Source organism: Limtongia smithiae (genome assembly GCF_038497785.1).
Source record: "Limtongia smithiae strain NRRL Y-17922 unplaced genomic scaffold V1518scaffold_12, whole genome shotgun sequence".
Classification (NCBI taxonomy): domain Eukaryota; kingdom Fungi; phylum Ascomycota; class Lipomycetes; order Lipomycetales; family Lipomycetaceae; genus Limtongia; species Limtongia smithiae.
In genome coordinates this window covers 1-19,979 of record NW_027117633.1, presented here as the reverse complement: position 1 = coordinate 19,979, position 19,979 = coordinate 1, and the positions used below count along the sequence as shown (strand labels likewise).

At 50.6% G+C, this 19,979-nt stretch overlaps 5 protein-coding genes and 1 non-coding gene across 6 annotated transcripts; 1 reads left to right on the top strand and 5 right to left on the bottom strand.

Moving 5' to 3' along the window:
• Window positions 1-989: 989 nt before the first annotated feature.
• V1518DRAFT_439000 (heat shock protein 70 family) lies at window positions 990-3,059 on the bottom strand (the record flags this gene model as incomplete). The annotated part of the gene is made up of 3 exons (XM_066906382.1): window positions 990-2,621; window positions 2,673-2,973; window positions 3,043-3,059. The coding sequence occupies 3 exons, from the start codon at window positions 3,057-3,059 to the stop codon at window positions 990-992; spliced, it is 1,950 nt and encodes a 649-aa protein (XP_066757575.1).
• Window positions 3,060-3,678: 619 nt separating this feature from the next.
• V1518DRAFT_421546 (uncharacterized protein) lies at window positions 3,679-6,459 on the bottom strand. The gene is made up of 2 exons (XM_066905248.1): window positions 4,226-6,459; window positions 3,679-4,173 (listed from the first exon to the last, which is right to left on the bottom strand). The coding sequence occupies exons 1-2, from the start codon at window positions 6,323-6,325 to the stop codon at window positions 3,799-3,801; spliced, it is 2,475 nt and encodes an 824-aa protein (XP_066757574.1). The 5' UTR covers window positions 6,326-6,459; the 3' UTR covers window positions 3,679-3,798.
• A 144-nt stretch (window positions 6,460-6,603) lies between these two features.
• Window positions 6,604-8,717, top strand: V1518DRAFT_421545 (uncharacterized protein). The gene is made up of 3 exons (XM_066905247.1): window positions 6,604-6,898; window positions 6,955-6,982; window positions 7,043-8,717. The coding sequence occupies exons 1-3, from the start codon at window positions 6,663-6,665 to the stop codon at window positions 8,321-8,323; spliced, it is 1,545 nt and encodes a 514-aa protein (XP_066757573.1). The 5' UTR covers window positions 6,604-6,662; the 3' UTR covers window positions 8,324-8,717.
• Window positions 8,718-9,035: 318 nt separating this feature from the next.
• On the bottom strand, window positions 9,036-10,884 carry V1518DRAFT_429163 (uncharacterized protein; the record flags this gene model as incomplete). The annotated part of the gene is made up of 2 exons (XM_066906116.1): window positions 9,036-9,784; window positions 9,834-10,884. The coding sequence occupies 2 exons, from the start codon at window positions 10,882-10,884 to the stop codon at window positions 9,036-9,038; spliced, it is 1,800 nt and encodes a 599-aa protein (XP_066757572.1).
• A 609-nt stretch (window positions 10,885-11,493) lies between these two features.
• V1518DRAFT_t47 lies at window positions 11,494-11,576 on the bottom strand. Its single transcript has one exon. It is a non-coding gene; the product is annotated as a tRNA-Arg (tRNA).
• Window positions 11,577-13,304: 1,728 nt separating this feature from the next.
• On the bottom strand, window positions 13,305-14,686 carry V1518DRAFT_421534 (uncharacterized protein). Its single transcript, XM_066905246.1, has 4 exons — window positions 14,308-14,686; window positions 14,187-14,246; window positions 14,073-14,135; window positions 13,305-14,017 (listed from the first exon to the last, which is right to left on the bottom strand). Exons 1-4 carry the CDS (start codon window positions 14,358-14,360, stop codon window positions 13,591-13,593), a joined length of 603 nt encoding a protein of 200 aa, XP_066757571.1. The 5' UTR covers window positions 14,361-14,686; the 3' UTR covers window positions 13,305-13,590.
• Between the last annotated feature and the right edge of the window lie 5,293 nt (window positions 14,687-19,979).

Genomic DNA, 19,979 nt, shown 5'->3' with positions numbered 1-19,979 from the left:
TTTCGCTCACTTGATCTACATCTCCACTAATTGCTTCTGCACATTGAAACGATTTACTTTAGATAAGATACAAATCTATAGATTATATTACTGAGATTCAGAACTCCTAATGGCACACTCCTCAGCGACAGCCGTCCCCTTTGCGAGAACCTAACAAAGATCTCAGGCTTCCTTCTCTCCTTCTCTCCTCAGATAAAATACGACACTTCCACACCCTCCTCTGATAGTAGTACGGAAAATCGCGAAATTCAGTCCCCCATCTCCAACGCGCGGATTGTTAAAAGCAAGATCCACAAAGGATAATTACTTCGGTGGCAGCCGAAGCGATAAGTGTCGAACTGTTCTCGCCACATGTTGCCAAATAGCGCTGTAAACAGCTCACCGGTAGTATTAAAGCGAATCTATTGGCAAGGAGGCACACACAACAGAAGCAGGCACCGTACTACACACTGGAAACCTAAGCAACCACGACAGGCCGCCGTCGCGCCCAAGCAATACTCTTCAGGCACACTGGTAAGGTATTCAGCGCGCAATAGATTAGCCAATCCAAGCTCAAACAGTAATACAATTCACGGCAGATGCCAGCACCGAGATCACAGCCTCACTGCGCTGAGTATCCGGATGGCGCCAGGAATAGTCACGACGACAGGAAGGCTTAGTGGTTATCGGAGAAGCCGTGGCTTCAAGTGCGATGATGATAATTGCTCGCGACGTCGACGGCTTCGTCACAGCACTTCTTCACGCCTCATCTAAGCGTAGCCTGAGACGTATCGTCAATTGCAATCACATTGTCTTGTTTCAGAAATAATCCGCCACCCAGACTAACGAGATCAGTAATATTTACTTGCCTCTAGGTAATGATCGATAATTTATATATTTATAAGCCCGTCCGAAATTATTTAACAAAACACTCTTTTATCTTCCAGCACTATTTTTAAAAACCTGAAACTCAACTTGTTACAAAGAAAGAAACAAAATCAGTCCACTGTTTAGTCGACCTCCTCGACAGTAGGACCGTCGCTGCCGCCAGCGCCAGGGAAGCCACCAGGAGCACCACCAGCGCCGGGGAAGCCGCCAGGAGCACCACCAGCGCCAGGAGCACCGCCGGCATTGTAGAACTTCATCATGATGGGGTTAGCAATGCCTTCAAGCTCCTTTTGCTTGTCGCCGTACTCCTCGGTGGTAGCAGTCTGGTTGCTGTCGAGCCACTCAATGGTTTCCTCGATCGCCTTGTTAAGCGTAGCCCGGTCGCTCTCGTCGAGCTTCTCAGTGACCTTCTCGTCGCTAAGAGTGTTCTTGAGCGAGTAGCTGTAAGATTCGAGACCATTCTTCGCGCCGATACGAGAAGCCTCCTTAGCATCGTCATCCTTGTATTTCTCGGCCTCGTTCACCATCCGCTCGATCTCCTCCTTCGACAGACGGCCCTTGTCATTGGTGATTGTGATCTTGGAAGACTTGCCGGTGCCCTTCTCGATGGCGGACACATTCAGGATACCGTTGGCGTCGATGTCAAAGGTGACCTCGATCTGTGGCACACCACGGGGAGCCGGGGGAATACCAGCGAGCTCAAACTTGCCGAGAAGGTTGTTATCCTTTGTCCGGGCTCGCTCGCCCTCGTAAACCTGGATCAAAACACCAGGCTGGTTATCAGAGTAAGTAGAGAAAATCTCGGACTTCTTAGTAGGGATGGTAGTGTTGCGAGGAATAAGCTTCGTCATGACACCACCGGCGGTCTCGATACCAAGAGACAGAGGAGCAACGTCGAGAAGAAGAAGATCCTGAGTCTTGGAGGAAGTGTCGCCGGAAAGAATAGCGGCCTGCACAGCGGCACCGTAGGCAACAGCCTCATCGGGATTGATCGACTTATTAGGCTCCTTGCCGTTGAAGAAGTCGGAGACAAGTTTCTGGACCTTTGGAATACGAGTAGAGCCACCAACGAGCACAACCTCATTGACCGAGGACTTGTCGATCTTGGAGTCACGGAGAACCTTCTCGACGGGGTTGATGGTGGACCGGAAGAGATCCTGGCAGAGCTCCTCGAAGCGGGCACGTGTGATGGAGGTGTAGAAATCGACACCCTCGAACAGCGAGTCGATCTCGATGGACGTCTGCGTGGAAGAAGAGAGCGTGCGCTTCGCACGCTCGCACGCAGTTCTCAGACGACGAAGAGCACGCTGGTTGGTGGAAAGATCCTTCTTGTGCTTGCGCTTGAACTCGGCGACGAAGTGATTAACGAGTCTGTTATCGAAGTCCTCACCACCCAAGTGAGTGTCACCAGCGGTGGCCTTCACCTCAAAGATACCGTCCTCGATGGAGAGAAGAGAGACGTCGAAGGTACCGCCACCAAGATCAAAAATAAGAACATTTCGCTCGCCCTCGACCTTCTTATCAAGACCGTAGGCAATAGCAGCCGCAGTCGGCTCGTTGATGATACGAAGGACATTGAGGCCAGCAATGCGGCCAGAGTCCTTGGTAGCCTGACGCTGGGAATCGTTGAAGTAGGCAGGAACGGTGATGACAGCGTTGGTAACGGAGCCGCCTAAGAAGCCCTCTGCAGTCTCCTTCATCTTGAGGAGGACCATGGAGGAAATCTCCTCGGGGGTGAAAGTCTTGGTTTCGCCCTGCGAAAGTTAATATCAGACCAGAAACAAGGAAAAGAAAGTAAAGCGTACCTTGAATTCAACCTCGATGATAGGCTTACCACCCTTATCGATAACCTTGAAGGGGAAATGCTTCATATCGTCCTGAACCTCAGGGTCGCTGAACTTGCGGCCAATCAGGCGCTTGGCGTCGAAGACGGTGTTTGCGGGGTTCATGGCGGCCTGGTTCTTCGCGGCATCGCCTATCAGTCGCTCTGTGTCGGTGAAAGCGACAAAGGAGGGCGTGGTGCGGTTTCCCTGGTCGTTCGCGATGACCTCGACTCGATCATTGGAGAAGTGCGCGACGCAGGAGTAAGTGGTTCCGAGATCAATTCTGGAAGATGTTAGCGAGCGAACAGCAGGGGGGAACGGATCGAGATCTAAGAGAAGAAAGACAACTTACCCAACAGCCTTGGACATTGTGATCTGTCGTGTATATACGTGTAAGTGGAAGGGTGTTCAATGTGTATGAGTGTGATGAGAAGAAAAGAAGAAAAGTGCAGACGAGGGTCGAGGAAATGTATTTATGATGCGCTGCGCGGGCGTCGAGGAGCGTTCCAGGACGTTCTGCGCGCTTCCACTTATGACGTACAATGCCCTAACCCTGACATATGTTAGATTCGAGCAGCTTCCTGTGCTGCCGCGACACGTCTTGTGTTTTCCTGTGTCTTCTCGCGTTTTCGCATCTGCACCGTGAACGCGGTTGCCGCACGGGATCTGGCATGTGTGGCGGGGGTCGTAGAGAGCTGTGGTGGTGGGGCGGTGGACTGGTCGTGGTGGTGTGCTTACGCTGCTGCTTCTGACGCCTGATCCCGGCCCTGCAGTATTTCGTTCATGCGTGCACACGCGACGGTCGTAGCGGCAGCGCAGTCCCGTAGTAGTGTTCTCTTCTCGGGAATCTCGTCTGCGCGATGCGACTAACCAGGAGAGTGGATTTGCCCTATGCTGCACGGTATGGCCGCAGCTGGTGGCCTTCCGGCTTCCTCGGCACGCCTGCGCCAACTACCACTGGCGCAGGAACGCATCACGAACACCGCTGATCTGATGATTCGCCGTATTAATTTGCGCTATACACGCGTCCTAGCTTCCTCGCTAGTTCGTTATCGTACACGGGATATTTATGCATACAACTCGTGAAATCTCAAACGTCCACCTGCGCTCACCGCTGCTTCCTCCGCTTCCTCGACTTCGCGTCCTTGTGCCCATCGCTGCTGCCGCTCCCACTCCCACTTCCCGACACCAGCGCCTCCGCGGTCGACTGCTCCCGTTCCACCTCTAGGTTCTTCAAGTACGTCGCGCATGCAAACATGCACGCAGGCTCTATGATCCCGTAGTCCACGAAGTTCAGGCAGTGCTTCCAGAACTCTTTCTTCAGTGGCTCACTGCTCAGCAGCTCCCCGTTCGCGCGGCAGAACCGTAGTAGCGACTCGCTCACATGTTTGTATGCACTTGGCCGCTCCTCGAAGATGTGCCGGTCCCATGCCTTCATGAAAGTCTTCTCGTTGGCGGTCACGTCCTCAAAATCGTCGATGGTCTGCAAATGTTAAGACTGGACCCAGCATCGGAGCAATATCACGTAAACTTACCTCGTCATGCTTGTGAATCAACCATGAATCGTCATTATCGTCTTCAGATTCAGGCATCACCTCCCCGGTCTTCAACTTACGCTTCGCCTTCGTAGTGTACAAATCCACCTCGGCCTCCGGTACCGGAAACAGCCGCTTAGTCCTCGGCGGCAGCTCCGGCACCGTCCGCACATTATGCATACTCGACACCGATGAAACCAGACCCATATTGCTCATGTTCTCGTCGACCGTCGTGGATGTCACACTGCCCGCCAAGCTGGCGGCGACAGACGCATTGCCGCGACCGTGAAGGCTTCGCGAACGATTATCCATCGGCATCTGCATCACCAACAGCGACACGCCTTCCTGTAGCCACGTCATGTCTCCGCGGAGGTAGTTCGCAAGCTTGAATTTCAGGTACGACGGGCGCATCCACTGTATTACTCTTATGTCCGGCACCTTTGGACTCGCGCGCTCGTAGAGGAACTCGCCCGCAAGTGTGATATACACGTCCATCAAAAGAGGCCTGCGCATTTCAACACGGAACGTGAATAAGTCATGGCACGTGAGAAAATGGAAATGCAGTCGCTCGAGCGCGTAAAAGTCCTTGTCATTGCACCACGGACATCCAAAACCTGACAGCACATAGGTCTTAAATTTGCCATTCACCGCGAAATGATAACGCGCCTCGAGAGTGTCTCGTTCTGGCACCGGCGTTGCTGTGCGTGTGGTTGACTGTTCTCGTGAGTCATCTTTCTTTAAAATGGCGACAGTTCCATTGGCGGTGTTCAGTTCCTCGGTGATCTTGGTGGATTTTATCTCATCGGCTGACTCAGCCTTCGATGTACTATTCTGTATATTCTGCCCCGTCGGTACGCTCCAGCCCATGTCCATTTCGATCCCAATCGCGGTCCCGGACTTGACCTCCTGGAGCTTGCCATTCTTGACGAACTCCAGCGGGGACACGAATCCTGACGGCGGACATTCGAGTAATGAAAACGAAAATTCAGCACTAATCTCCACGGTACTCGACTCGACGGGTCCGTCCGTGTCTTCGTCCTCGTCTTGCTCGTCGTCCGCGTCGCAGTCGCTACGCGTACCCGCAAGTGGACTTGCGGACGGGAGTAAACGTCGACGTATCGAGGCGACGGCAGATGATACCGTACTCATGCGTCCACGTCGTCCAGGTGACGGTGACGCAGCAGCCGCTGCCGCCGTCGGTTTCTTGTTTCTGGGCGAATGTCTCGTGCCCTTTGGCGAGGGACTCGCTGAAGTATTGCGTGAGTGTGTTTTGTCGCGCGGGGAGTTGCTCGTGCTTCGCACCTGTCGGTTCGGCGTCGACACTGGTGTTGTATCCATAGCGAACGGCCAAGAGCGCTCGGAGTGGGTTGACATGGACTTCAAAGTCAATGTGACCTTGTACATATAATCATTCGCCTTTGACGATAATAATGTCGCCACCCCGGCGTCGGCGAGCGTGCTTGCTTTGATGTAAAACGGCTCATCCATGATCACCGATGCCACAAGACTGTGCTCTCTGTTCGTTTCCGCAGCCCTATTTACGTTCGGTGCCGAGATCACCTCGCGCCCGGGTATAATCGTGCACGTCTCGCTGGACTGAAACACCAACTCCTCGCCCTTCCTCTTACTCGTCTCTGAAAGCAACATCTTCAGCATGCGTATCTCGCACCGGCAATGCGTAGCTCGCAAATTCACGGGCAGGCCCCTCACATGCCTACGCTGCGAGCGTGCAAGTTTGACGAGGCCAACCGCCTCGATTTTGAGCACCGGCTGCACGACGAACGCCGACCGTGCGGGATTCATGAGCGCCGCAGTCGCGGAGCGCATGACCTGCGCCGTCATGAGGCGCTCGCAGACATCGTCTATCGCGACGCGTCGCCGTTTCGTTTTCGCCGAGCGCCGACGCGACATAGACACGGACAATGCATTGCTTTGCTGGCCACTGTCGGAGTAGTTCTGAGCGGTCCCATTCGACTGCCCCATCGGCGCCCCGGTAGCGCGTGCGTCAAACAGATAGTGCAGGTTCCTGTCCATGAACACAGGTTGCCGGTACCGCTTAAGGAAGCGGTAGAGCGTGGAGTTACCGGCATAGAGGTCCATTAGTCGCAAAGAGCGTACCGCGAGCAGGCAGCGGGTGCGGGCAGAGGCCAGACTGCGCAGCCCGGCGCGGAACACGCGGAGTGGGGACGGGGCTCGGACGCCCTTCGCTTAGTGCGCTGCGGATTAGCGTCGCGTTTTGAGGACTACGCGATTCTGACAAAGTTCAGGCGCTGCAACTTTACGCGCCGGTAAGTATGAGGGTTTTGTAGTATCGCTGACGGCCCGAGGGTCTAGTGCCTACCGACGTCACATGAACTTCCTCCCTTTTCGCCAAACACCACCTTCCTCCCTCTGCACCCTCGCCTCCCCGGACCCGTCCCTGCTCTGCGCCCCATCAATGGCAGACAGCGTCCCCGAAACATTGCCGGTCCCCAGCGTGCTTACTGCGCCCGCTAACGCGGCTCCCGCATCCAAACCACCCCGTCGCTCCAGGAAGAATAGAGAACCCAAGGACGGCGATGGTGTGGCCGTCGCTTCGGTGTCAGCTGCCGAACCTGCGGTATCCGTCGAGCTGGATACCGCAACGGCGAGTGAGAGCTTGGAAAAGAATCCCTACATCGAGGTAGTGCAAAAGTACGTGTATGCGCTCGCTCTTCACGTGCCTGTGACCGCTAACTTGAGTAACTCAGACGAATCCGCAATCTACAGAAGCGCAAGGTAATTAGTCCCATCAGTTCGTTTTTCTCCGTCATTGTGCACAATATTCACCACCTGCAGCAACGTCTCGACAAATATGAAGAACAAGCAGCCACGCCGGACGCGACCAAGCTGAACGCCGATCAGATCGCGGCGCTCAAGTCGAAAGACCAGGTCATCTACCCCCTCAAAGAGCTCGACGACCTCGCCAAGGTTTTCAAGACCTTTGATGCCGATGCCAAAAAAGCCCAGTCAAAGGTCGTGCAGGAGCAAGCTCTTGCCGTAAAGCACGCGGTTTCCGTCGCTCGCGAGGACGCGCGTAAAGAGACCCGCGAACAGATGCGCGTGCTCGTCAATTTTCTGCATGTCGCGAGTTGGAAGAGACAGTACCCTGCCACTGCCGCCTCGGCGGCAGAGCGGGCTGCGTTTGAGAATCTGCTCTCATTGGTGTACACAGGTGACGACGCTGCGGTCGACGCGGTCGAGAAGCTCGTGACAGGCTCAGAGGAGCTTGTTCCGGCGGACGATCCTGCGACCCTGGTTACAGACGAGACTTCGATATCGTTTGCGAGCGTGCAAAAGATCTCTGTGGACTCGCTGGAAGACCTCTACGCAAAGGCCAATGAGGCAGCCGCATTGGAGGAAGAAGCAACCGCTGACGACGACTCTGCAACTCTCGTGGTCCCCATGTCCGCCGCTACCGACGCCGCTGCTGCCGCGGACGAGGACGAAGTGGAGCCAATCAACGTGGTCGTCAAGGTTCCCAAAGGTGGAATTTCCTTCCTCAACGAGAGCGAACTCGACGTCGATGACAAGTTCACTGGCTACACAGCTGCTCTGCCCGTGCAGTCCGTCGCGGACGTCTCTGTTGCGACCGAGATCCAGCTGCTCCCACCCTCCGCCACCCAAGTTGACGACGCGCACGCAAACTTCGCCGCTGCAACGGATTGGGACGACACCGAGCTTCAGCGCGTGGACGCTGCAATCACCGGTCAGGACAGTACGCTTGTCCAGCCGGAGCCCGTCTGGGAACAACTTCCCCCCACACTCCCCGTCGCCGAAGTCACTACCCCCAAACCAGCCACCGCGCCGACCAGCACGCCGGCGCGAGGTAACGGCCACTTTGCCGGCAATGGATATAGCCGACGAGGACGCGGCGGCCAGGGCAGTGGTCGCGGTGGACAAGGCGGCGGCCAGCGTGGTGGACGGGGAAACTTCAATGGCGGACAATACTACAACAACAATACCAATAACAGCAACGGTGAGGGTCGGCGTCCGGAGGGACAGCAGCAGAATGGCAGGGGTGCATACTACAAGAATCGCTCGCAACACCAACAACAGGCACAGGTTTCCGCGCAGTAGACAGGCTGCTTTGATACATTATCCCAAAATCACCATATTTCTCAGCAGAGACCCGTGTGTCCGGGTGCGTGAATGAATGAAAAGTTGTCCTCTTTTTTGATTAGCATATCTGTTCCTTGTCGCTATTCCCACTTTATCTAACTATTTGTAATTATTATATCATTTGTTGAATTGCTCTACGCTGCTGTACTTCGCTCTCTAGTTGGCATAGTTTCGCAGTTCATTGAGTTTAGAAAAATGCAGTACATTTTACTAACAGAGAATGTATTCTTGTTTGCTTTCCTCGCGAATCGCCATGCCTATAATCAATGAGACAAAAGTTTCAATTTTTTCATAAAAAACAAAAAGATTAACCAGTTAGTTAATGTAACCAGTAAAAGCGAATACATTAAAGTCGTGAAATGTTGCAGAACCCAAATGACTCGTGCAAACAGAAAGAAAACCAAACCACAAGCACAAAGAGAAATGTTCAAAATAGTTCCTTTGCCAGCCATGCTGTAAATTCCTTCGGAAATGAGTCAAAAATTCCAATCAAAACGAACGTAGTTAGTGCAGCTCTGTCATGTATCACGCCCCATTGCCGTCGTCATCGTCATCGTCGTCGTCGTCGTAGTCCAAAAATCATGGTAATGAATGCATCATAAATAAGTAATATCATGCCACCAGCCCTTCCATCATCGCTATATCGTCCGATTTCCTAAAAACCAATACGCTACTCCATGAGAACTTCAGACTGGATATTTCGGTACAAGTTCGACAACGACGAGCCTTGCTCCGTTATGAGTTGCTGCTGATGCGCCGTCAGTTGGATATCCGAGAGCGACATGCGTTGCAGCAAGGACGACATGTCGGGAATTGCAGGAACATTGGATTTGGACGCATCGCTGCGCGTGCCGATGTTATTGTTGTAGCTCCCGTTGAGGCTACTAGAGCTCGTGTTCATGTGCTTGTACATGCCATTAAGACGGGACGTGGTGCGGATGTCAGCAAAGGACTTTGTGTTGCGCAGCGAGCGGATCGGCGACACCGTTTTCGAGGAGGACGGCGATAGTGAGGGCACAGAAGAGTGATCGAGCAGCGCGGCAGCAGTGCTAATCGAGTTGATCGGCAGAGGCGCAAAAACGTTCGGTCGCGACGAGGCGTGTGTGGGACTCGTGCCCAGCTGCTGGCCACTGATTGAACCCGAAGAGAGATGCATCGACATTAGCTTGCCGCTACTAGTAGCGTGAGACAGCGGCTTGCCGTGGCACTTTGGGTTGCCGCGCTTGTACACGACCACCCGTTCGCCGTCAGCGACGGCGACGTGCTTGAAAAAGTTCGCAATGTAATGCACTGCTCGGCGGTGGGACTGCTGCGTCGTGTCGAAGCTCAGCTCCTCGAGTGGGTCATCGCGTTCCGAGAAGAATAGGATCCGGTCGTAGATCGAGCGCACTAATGGGTCGTTCATGTTTACATTGAGTTCTACGTCGTTAGTCCACACACGAAAACACACAATGGGCATGGTACTCACTATCTTTTTGCGCACTAACCACGGCTTGCGCAGAGCTTAATGAGAACGATGACAGGGACGATTGATGGCGCAGCTGGTGCAGCTGCTGTGGCTGCTGATCCTCCATCTGTCCACGACGCATCCGTTTCTGCTGCTCCTGGCGATCGCGCTCTTCTTTGGGAAGCATCTTCTTATACTCCGCACGCAGCTTGCGCCCGCCAAACTCGTAGCCGTTCAAGACGGCAATCGCCTTTGCAGTGTCGGTCGTATTGCGGAAGTTTGCAAACGCAAGGCCACGGAACACGCCATTGTCATAGTGAAAATTGAACGCGTATGGCAATTCCAGTCCGAGATCCGACATGAGCGTGTTCATATGCTCGACCTGCACGGAGAACGGAATGTTCTTGATTACGATCGCGTTAGGGATGTGGTCGTCGTTAGCGGAGTCGTACGACGTCGTCTGGCTTAGCATCGGTGCAAGCTCCACGCGCGATGGTGATCCGTAGATGTTCGACTGCATGCGACCGCCCTGGAAGTCGCTCTGCATCATCGACGGCGACTGATCCATCCACTGGTACCCGTAACTCGACATGCGGTTCGTCATGAGTGGCGGCGGCGCCCACATATGCGACTGCATTGCGGAGCCCGTAGTAACCTGCACATATGCGGAGGACGCCGTAGTGCCAAATTCATAGTGGTGGGTGGGATCACGTCCGAGACCATGTACAGTGGGCTGTTGCTGCACATACATATCCACTCCGTAGTCGAAGCGCGACGACTGCTGTGGCTGCATGAACGTGTCGTCGGCGCTGTTGGCTAGCAAATAGTTATTCTGGAAAGTCTCAAAGTGACGGGATCGTGTCTTGTGCAGAACCGGGTGGACCTTGTTGTTGGAGGTGGTGCCAGTGTTGTGGGCGTTCACCGGCGACGAGGACGGCATAGTGTGCAGCGCAGGTGTGTCGGCCTTGGAGTGTTCTGCGTTGGGCCACAGCGATCCTTGGACAGGAACGGAGTCGGCGTCTGTGTAGTCAGAGGAGACGAGGGGCGGATAGACGTAGATACCGGAAGCCATGAGCCTCAAGACGCTTGCTCGGGAAGCAGCAATCGCGTCGGGCGGAGCAGAGGGCGGCGGGAACTTGCGGCGCTCTGCTATGAAGGGAAGAGAAGGACTAAAAGAGGGGGTGTCGCAAACAAGAGAAGTGAAAGAGAAGCGGGCCACAACAGAGTGCGGGGCTGGCAAAGAGGAAGAAGAGCGCGGCGCGTTGAGGCGTGCGCGCGACGTAAACAAAGCGACGCAGCCGCGATCACACGCCCGCCGCACTTGTCCCGTTTCGTGCCCAGCCAAATTCCAGCATGCTTCTGTTGTTGACATGTGGCGGTCTCTGATGATACCATCGCCCCGCTAGAAAGCCCGCCTTCTTTGCGGCCGGCCGTCTTCTAGACGTCCTCCTGTGTGGCAAGCGCGTCTCGATGAACACGGCGATTCGGCGATCGCCGCGAATCATCGCCGACTTGTGATCGGTCTTCGCCTACATAGCCGTGCCGTTCTACGCGTTTCATTGCCCGTTTGAACGCGTCTTGATCTTCGTGTCAACTACCAAAACATAACCGGAATAATAATGAAAAGGTTATATAAAGTCCAAATTAGGAGCCAAAAAAATTACTGCATAACAGGGAGTTCCTTCCCTGCCAGGGGTCGAACCTGGAGTCTCCCGCTAAACTCGAAGGTCGTAGGCGGACGCCTTGCCATTGGGCCACAAGGAACTGCAATGGCACATAAAAAAGATCGGTGACTCAACAGTCAGTGGACACGTAGGGTAACTTGACGAGCCGCTTAGAGGACGGCTCGACAATATAAGCGACGCTCCTAGACTCGACTTCCTGACAACGAAAATAACCCGCCGGCACCTATATAGAATGATGCTGGGTGCTTATGACAAACAAAGACTCGGAGCAGGGATGCACTGAGTTGAGAACAGCTGATAGACGATTTATAATGAGGTTCTAATGATTTGTAACGAAGATGCTGCGCTTGCAGTAAGCGCTGCTTTGCTGTGTTGCTTAGCTAGCTATGATAGAAAGAATGGACGAGGGACGGAGAAGATGAATCAGCGGATTCCCAGGCCTTGATTCTTCACAGCACATTAACGGAGTCAGGCCCTAGGAGTCCGGGAAGTTCTCTGTCTCCATGGGCTCTAGCCACTTTCTTCTTATATCATGCAGTATAGCAAAACAGCGCTTATTGCGAACGCCGTGTCTTCATTACAAATCATTAGAAACCATTTTTGCAGCAGCTGTGCTCCACTCAGTGCATCCCCGCTCCGAGTCTCCGTTTATCACATGCGTCTGGCGTCATTCTAAAGGCGCCGGCCGGTTACCTTCGTTGTCGCGGAGGATAAGAGCGTCGCTTCAGATGTCAAGCCGTCCTTCATGCGGCTCGCCAAGGTTTTCCTCCACTTCCACTGACTGGCTGGCCATCGATCCCTCCATAGGCAGTGTGAAGTATTGCTTTGCTGAAGTTTCGGGCTGAGCACGAGGTATAATATATTTCTCCTGACGAAGCAATCTTCAGTCCTCGTCGTCTTATAACTACTGGCTTGCTAATACAGCAAATTATATACAGCGATACAATACTTATTGCATGCGTCATGGATAATGCATCTATATCTCTGAATCTTAGTAGTCATCTTGCTGGCTCTGTACTACTCCGCTCCTCGTAGATCGCAGCGCCTGCCTCAATTCGCCGACGCGCTGACTTTGCGAAGTTCTTGAGATTGAGGATGCACAGGATGCGGCTGATGTCGAGCCACTCCCAATGCGGCTCGTCAGACAGGCTGGAGCTTTGACCACAGTCTCCGTGCCTAATCTCCCAAAGACACTATAAGGGACTGGTCGGGAGACCGTCAGTGAAAGCGCAGGGTAACTTGACGAACTGCATTAATTACAGGTCGGCAATGCAAAAGTATCAATCTTAGATGCGACTCCTTGACAAACAAAGAGAATCATAAGTGCTTGTGGCATGATGCTGGGTACTTGGTCAAATGGAGATTGGAGTAAGGAGGCGCATTATGATCCAGCAAGTTCCACTCATATATCCCTCGTCTTCAATCCTCGCAGACCCCATAATATAAACAAGCATGCGCGCGTAGTGGCCTCACTTTTAATAATCTACACGGGTCGCACAAAATAGAATGGAATTTACGGAACTAGATACCAGCGCACTTGTCAATGACTTCTTGAAATATTCATCATATGACGACTCTGCCGCAATAGTTCCACCCTTCAATCAATAGTTCATGGAACCTCTGTCTTACAACTTGGTACGCGTTTCTCTTCCGCACAAACGTCCTTTGTCTTAACCCTTCTCGTTGACGTGTCATTCATTATGCATCCAGTGGATCTAATTTAGGGCGGCAAACGTGATATCTCACTGACAGTTAAGCGGACATCTTGCTCATGTAAATCCCGATCAGGCTGAGAACGTCGTTTGACTGGGACAAAACTGTATGCATCCTTCTCCCCTCCCCACTAACCAGGCTGAGGCAAACCCTAGGACAATGCAGTCTCCGCTGATCAGAAACCGCGCTTTGAGAACCAATAATTAGTACAGCACGCAGCTCTCTAGATTCTCTCTAATTTCCATTAATATATTAGGTCAATTACAATCAGAAAATAGATTTTTTCCCAAGCCGCGCGGGGGGCGAAGCGCCAAAAGCCATCACACAATCTCAGACCATTAAGGGCTGACACAGCGGACTATTAGCCTCCGACAATGCGTCTAAAAAACGCCGTTGTAGATAGCAGCAGCGCCGAGACCGGCAAGGGAGATAAGAATACCGCCCTTGACGTTCGATGCGCCAGACGCAGAGGTGGTGGTCGATGTTGCTGAAGTAGTCGTAGTAGTCGCGGCAGACATGTACGTACTGGCGGAAGCAGCGGTGGAGCTAGCGTGGGTGTGGTTCGAGGATGCAGAGGAGTATTCGGACGTGGACGATGAGGCGGATGCCCACGCATGTGCCGAAGCGGACGATGCCGATGCGGATGCCGAGGCAGATGCCGATGCAGACGAGGATGCGGCTTCGGATGCAGACGCAGATGCAGTTGCGGTGGAGGAGGAGCAAACGATCAACTCATAATATTCCGAGTAGAACTCAGCCTTGTACGAGGTGGTTCCACTATTTGTTGCACAGGCATCTGAGCCGCCGCTGCATGCACAAAGTTAGAACTGTCATAGTTCTTTCGAGCAGCAACGAGACTCACTTGTAAATGTACGTTATGGCATCCGTAGCGAAGTCGGAATTGCAAACGCAAGAGGTTTCGGACCTATATAATCCCTCAGAATTTGATCATAAAGGAAAAAGCAAGAAAACATACGAATCACAACCCAATTCTTCCGCAGCATAAGCAATTGCTTCCTCAACACAATCGGTGAGGCTATTGTACGACGTATTAGCAAGAGCCATGAACAGCCGATTCAATACAGGAGACAACTCACGCATGGGCATAGCCAGCAAGGCCGAGGGCCGCAACGATATAGAAGAACTTCATGGGTTTTAAGTGGAAGGTATAAAACGTAGGACTGCTGAGCAGGTGGTCAGTTAAGCAGGCAGAGCAGATGAACCGGGATAATATACTGGCAAAGTCTCAACAGCCATTCCAGGCGGCGAAGAGCTGAGAGCCGGCTGGTCTGGCCAGCACTCAGTGCATTGTTCTAGACTGATAGTTAACTTCAATGTGGGTCGCCATACGAAAGATGTGCGTCCTATTTGGGATAGAGACTCACAAATCTATGGAGTGCCAAGGTGCAGCGAGTCGAGCCTTGCTTGACTGAGCGGTGTATTATGGCTGTTTAGGTTGTGCCAAGAGCTGAGGTGCGGCAATGTTGAGGTCTGGACCTTCTTCCACGACCCCTAAGCAAACTATTGTAAAACTCTATTTACCCGTCTCCTTCCCTCTCTACAACGAATAGTCCTAGCCAAGTATATCGCGTTACCGTGCACCTATCTTGCTTGAGATTGGTCGTCCGTAGCTCTTGCTGTCAAAGCCAGGATGATCGCGCTAGGTAAGAAATTGACTGAGCCGGCAAAATTTGCATGTACTATCCGGCCATAGCGCCAAGACAATATTACTCCAATACTTTGATATCTTGTTATCCACAGGCGTGACGGACGGCAACTACTTTATTCAGCAGTCACATGCGCCAAGTGATACTTGGCGCTCTTGGTGCTGCTGTTCGCGACTGTGTCTCCTGTGTAGCGGAGCCCAAGTAGCAGTCGTGGCCCCAGTTTTTTCTTATCTGTGTGAACATATCTATGTCATGCAAGTTGAACAATGTTATGATGCCGCTTCGAGTCTCGGACATAATAGAGGCTACCATTTCGGAACATGGATGCTTTGGCTATGCCGGCCAGCTTGATAACACCGTTCTGAGATCGCCGCCACTGATTGTTTGATATATATGATCGTTGGACAGCATGTCTATACCATACTAATAGACAATTTCACGATATCACTATCGATTGTTCAAATGAAATGAGCCATTATGGAACTGGAGGTCAATGACGATAAAATAAATGCTTAGGACAGAGAGACCAGATTTAGTATTGCCATTCAGAGATTGGAGTCGTACTTTTGCCTGCACGATCCTATTTCTTTCAAAAGTTTCCATAAAATGGATCACGCCAATTAATTTACCTTGAGCTTTTATCAGATGAAGGCATTTATCTTGGCACTAGATGCGGGGTAATCTGTACAACTAGCTTAGACAGCGCCATTCCGAGATTGTAGCCATGCGCCGCACTTGGAATCCTAATTGTGTGAGGATGCATTAACGCCATCAGAGATCATTAAATGGTCTTGTGTTAATCGGTGATTATACTGGAGGTCGCTATCTTAAATCTCCAAGCTAGGAGTCAAGTCTGTCAGCTTAAGAAGTTCAGGTGAAGGTGACGAAACTATTGAAGTATAGGTGTAAGGAACTTGGAGCGAGCCGTCTTAAAAAATTGTCTGCGCTGCCTGCACGAATGCAGACTCGAACCTGTATTAGATAGCGGCTCTGAGATTTTGTGAACCTTGCCAATGTTGATATCTTCGTCGCTGCCGGTAAGTTTGGATTAGTTGCTGGCGCCTAGTGACGTATAATGTGGTTACAAAGATCAGCTGCTTTCTAGCATATACAGCTACACATGAGCTATGTGATAATATATCAATGTATATCTTAAGCATTAATACATGACATACAAAGTGGTGGTCTCTGAGGATGCTAGCAGGTCTAACACGGTGATAGAGCACATCCCGACCGGAACAATCCTCCTCTTACAGCAAGACTAGATTTCATCCGGCACGTCAACCCTATTTCCCATAAAGAGATCTCACGACTTCGTATTCAAAAAGGACAAATGAAGAAATCCAATCACGAGCAATCCACAGTTGTTAGTCGAGTCTTGCTGAGAACGCACGACGATACCAAATTGATGCGAGTCATACTCCCGCGAAGTGCTCAATGCGACTTTGGCGAACATCTCAAAGAAAAGGTTGCAGTAACGACTGTCTTCTATCAACGAGACCATTGGAATGGGCACTAGCTTGCCGCCTATGCGTTTCTTCAGCATATTAGAGTCCAGGTAACGAACGTGCCGTCGACGCATAATGACCTCGACACCGGAGGATACTACGAGAATAATGAAGTGCACAGGTCTGTGTATGATCTTAGGCAGACCTCAGTGAACATAGCAGTCAGACAAAATACAAATGTGCAGGGATATATACCCTACAACAATGAAGTAGGGCATCGTAGTAAATGCTCGATAGAAACAGCTTGGATCCAGTATGCTCTATCCGGAGAGTTATAATTTTCGTCCCACTGCAGGTTTGTCAAACAGCAACTCGGAAAATTCGTGCTGCTCTTGGAACGGGCGTCGTCTTTGCCAAGTATTTTCCACTTCAGCCTGACCCAGGCACCTATAACCTCAGATGATATCTCCGTCCTGGGCTGAAGGTGCTCGAACAGAATGTCTTCAGTCAGTACGGTGCATCAAGTCTACAAGCATTAACAAGTGCTAAACTATATCAGAACGAACAAATATACCACTCAATTTCAAAATAACAAAATTAACCTAGGACATCGTCAGACATATGGCTTACGAATGGATATCAGTGGGTTACATGATTTGGAGACAGCCACTTGTTCCCAAGTAGAAGTCCCTGCACTAACGTCATGTGTATTTAGATGGAAAATATGCACACAACGCGGCTGAACCATATTTGTTGTCCCATAGACAATATCCAATGCACAATATATCATACCAACCAGTATGAGGAGTTGTAAAGCTGTGCCTTAGATATTGCTAGTTTGGCAACTTCTGCTGCTGTTGTACATTAAATACACATCTTATTGATGCACCATAATGTAGTGATTATCAGTCTTCACTATTTTTCATAATCAATATTTACTTTGAACATTCAATGTAAAATAATTATGTATTAGGGTATATACTATGAGATGGAATGCAGCAGCTTGCCAGAGATGAGGGAAGAGGGGAGAGTGGTGGAGAGCGAAGAGGGCCCGGAATGAAAGTGAGGTCATTTCCACTCCTGAGTCACACAGGCATTATGCACACTGAGATCACACCAGTTTTAGAGTGTTTATTATAATGTAATAATAAGTATCAAGTGACTGGGAAATATGTGATCAAACGAACCGAGAATAGAGTAGAGATGTAGAGTCAGTAATGATGACTTTGTGATGACTGTGCTTTCATAATGGAAACGAATTGCTCTTGTTACACCCTGTCTTGAATATTTCTTGACAGTCATTGGTACATTTACTTCATAATTTTACAGGTACATATTTATGTGCCTGAAGCTACTGTATAAGAATGCTAGTATACTGGGGCATAGCTGCCGTGGCAGAGAAATCTCTGAAACATGCATGGTGCGAGGACATATGCATATAATAGTCTTCGCACTACAAATGAAACATGATCGACTCCTTGAGATCTACAAAGTCCAAATTTGTGAAGGCATGAACAAGCTGCCATATTTGACCTCTTTGTCTATATCCACTTGCTCTTGTCAAGACATTTTCTCCACGATTCATTGCCGAGAAAATTGCAACTGGTCAGTGAGTGCTTGGCATCACCATGTGACTTACCAAGACTAGATTTTACAATGACTATACATGGGATATTGGTAGGAGCTGTAATTTAACTTGATGAGGGTTATACAATGGCAGACACAGGTCACTTACCATGATCAAATACAACAGACCAGATTTGCTTGCTTTCCTGTTAAGTTTCTTTAAATTGGACAAAAAATAAAGCAGAGGAACATTTTCACTAGACAATGGACATACTAAGCTAACAATAAGAACAGGCTCGCTACATATAGAAATCAGGGCCAGATGGCATATACAACTTGGCCGATGTTCCGAGCTATTAGGAGAAACTGAAGCTGTCTGTCGCAGGTGACTTTAAGGATTTTGAATTTGAGTGAAATTTCATGGTCGTGAATTCACCGATGTGGATCCATATCTTGTCTACAGTTCAACAGTGTTCTTGTGCCTTGCTTGTGTGAACGAGAGTGCGGAGCTGATACGAATCATATATAGCGAGCCGACAAACAGTAGAAGTTATTAATGTTAAGTTTATACCGGGACAGCGGATTACCACAATTGTTTATTCTATCTGTCTCTGTTTGAGCTAGCCACACTCTAACTTCAGCAGTGCTCACTCCATGAGTTCCAGCAACCAACGGCCTCATCAGTGCTTTCACTTTGAAGAACACATTCCCGGTTTGAGTCTTGCATCTGTATATTGTTATTTGTTATCAGATCTGACGTCTTCTTTCAGAGGCACATGTTTATTTTTGGTGATCGCAATGTGGAAGCAGCTATCTAAGTCCGGCATGTTGCTTTCTTCCAGCACAGCCTATTCAAATAACCAAGTTTCGAGATTGTTATCACAGTTGTACCTCTAGCTCTGCCCTTTTGGCATCGCTTTGTACCATCTTTCGTAACAGTTCATGTTGTCGTCTATGTATAAACTCCAGACTAGAGGTTGACGTCTCTGAACTTGAATGCTGTGGCCGGCAGAGCAAGCCAACAAGTCCGATTCCGAGATGGCAGCCATGTCCTCCTCCTACAGCCTAGACCATTGACGTCCCATTTTCAAATGCAAGATAGAATTACGTGCATGTACTAGTTGTGGAAAACTGCAGTCCGAGAGTCCGCCCTCTCACAACAGGAGTGCACGTGATTGGCCTTGCCAGCCCAAACTCTGTCCTAACTGCATACTTTCTCCCAACCACCTTCTTTCCCAATGGCGGCTCTAGTGAATAATACGGATTCCTAGAGGATAGTCCTATTGCTTATACAGTTGTACATGTTTGGTAGAGCATACTATGGGCATTTCTTATAATGAAGTTTATGGGGTTTTTGCAAACCGCGGCGAGGGCGTGAACTCAGACGGTTAGCTTTGTAAACTCGAACACCGTTCCGAGATCGTAGCCGCAAATCGCTCTCATATTCTGATTGTTTGACAGAATATATGCTAAAAAGATGAGTAATTTAGAATGACCGACCAGAAAGTCCAATCGAAATGTAGAGACGTCATCGCAGTTCAGCGGCAAGTCTTGTGCTTCAAGGCGCGCCATGTAGACCCTAATGTTAGGGCTTGATCGGTCGGCCGTCTACTAAATTCTCCTGCTATTATTATCATTCACCCGTTCTCTTTATTCTTATATTTTGCAAGTGTCTAGTGTCTCTCTTGTGTATCTAAGACGTCCATCCACTGCCTACATGAATCGTGATGTTGGGCGTCTTCGTGGCACAGGGCCAGCGTATATACCGCATGATCGCTGAAAAATTAGGATGCCACTAACAAATCGCGTACGCTTTCACCTCTGTGACACGCTGCCGTCGCTGACGCACTATTTCGCTGTTCATATCGGTGACTGCCACTATAAGGCTCACCTTGTTGTATGTGGCAACTGTGTTTAGCGCACTGCTTACGCACATGCCGTATGGTGCCGACGCCCGCCGTGGCGGCAGACACAACAAGAGGAAGAGCAGCCGCGTTAACGATGACTGCGTTCTTCTTTCGACTGTCTGTACTGTTACTGTTCACTCTGGCAATATGACAGTTCACCGCCGTATTCCTGCTGTTGCAC

Excerpts from the sequence above, each read along its gene's own strand:
- V1518DRAFT_421546 (XM_066905248.1), bottom strand. The coding sequence starts at position 6,325 with ATGGACCTCTATGCCGGTAACTCCACGCTCTACCGCTTCCTTAAGCGG. Across the intron at positions 4,174-4,225 it reads TGATTCACAAGCATGACGAG|ACCATCGACGATTTTGAGGA; the intron begins GTAAGTTTACGT and ends TAACATTTGCAG.
- V1518DRAFT_421545 (XM_066905247.1), top strand. The coding sequence starts at position 6,663 with ATGGCAGACAGCGTCCCCGAAACATTGCCGGTCCCCAGCGTGCTTACT. Across the intron at positions 6,899-6,954 it reads TACATCGAGGTAGTGCAAAA|ACGAATCCGCAATCTACAGA; the intron begins GTACGTGTATGC and ends TGAGTAACTCAG. Across the intron at positions 6,983-7,042 it reads GCAATCTACAGAAGCGCAAG|CAACGTCTCGACAAATATGA; the intron begins GTAATTAGTCCC and ends CACCACCTGCAG.
- V1518DRAFT_421534 (XM_066905246.1), bottom strand. The coding sequence starts at position 14,360 with ATGAAGTTCTTCTATATCGTTGCGGCCCTCGGCCTTGCTGGCTATGCC. Across the intron at positions 14,136-14,186 it reads GAAGAATTGGGTTGTGATTC|GTCCGAAACCTCTTGCGTTT; the intron begins GTATGTTTTCTT and ends GGGATTATATAG. Across the intron at positions 14,018-14,072 it reads GCCATAACGTACATTTACAA|CGGCGGCTCAGATGCCTGTG; the intron begins GTGAGTCTCGTT and ends TTGTGCATGCAG.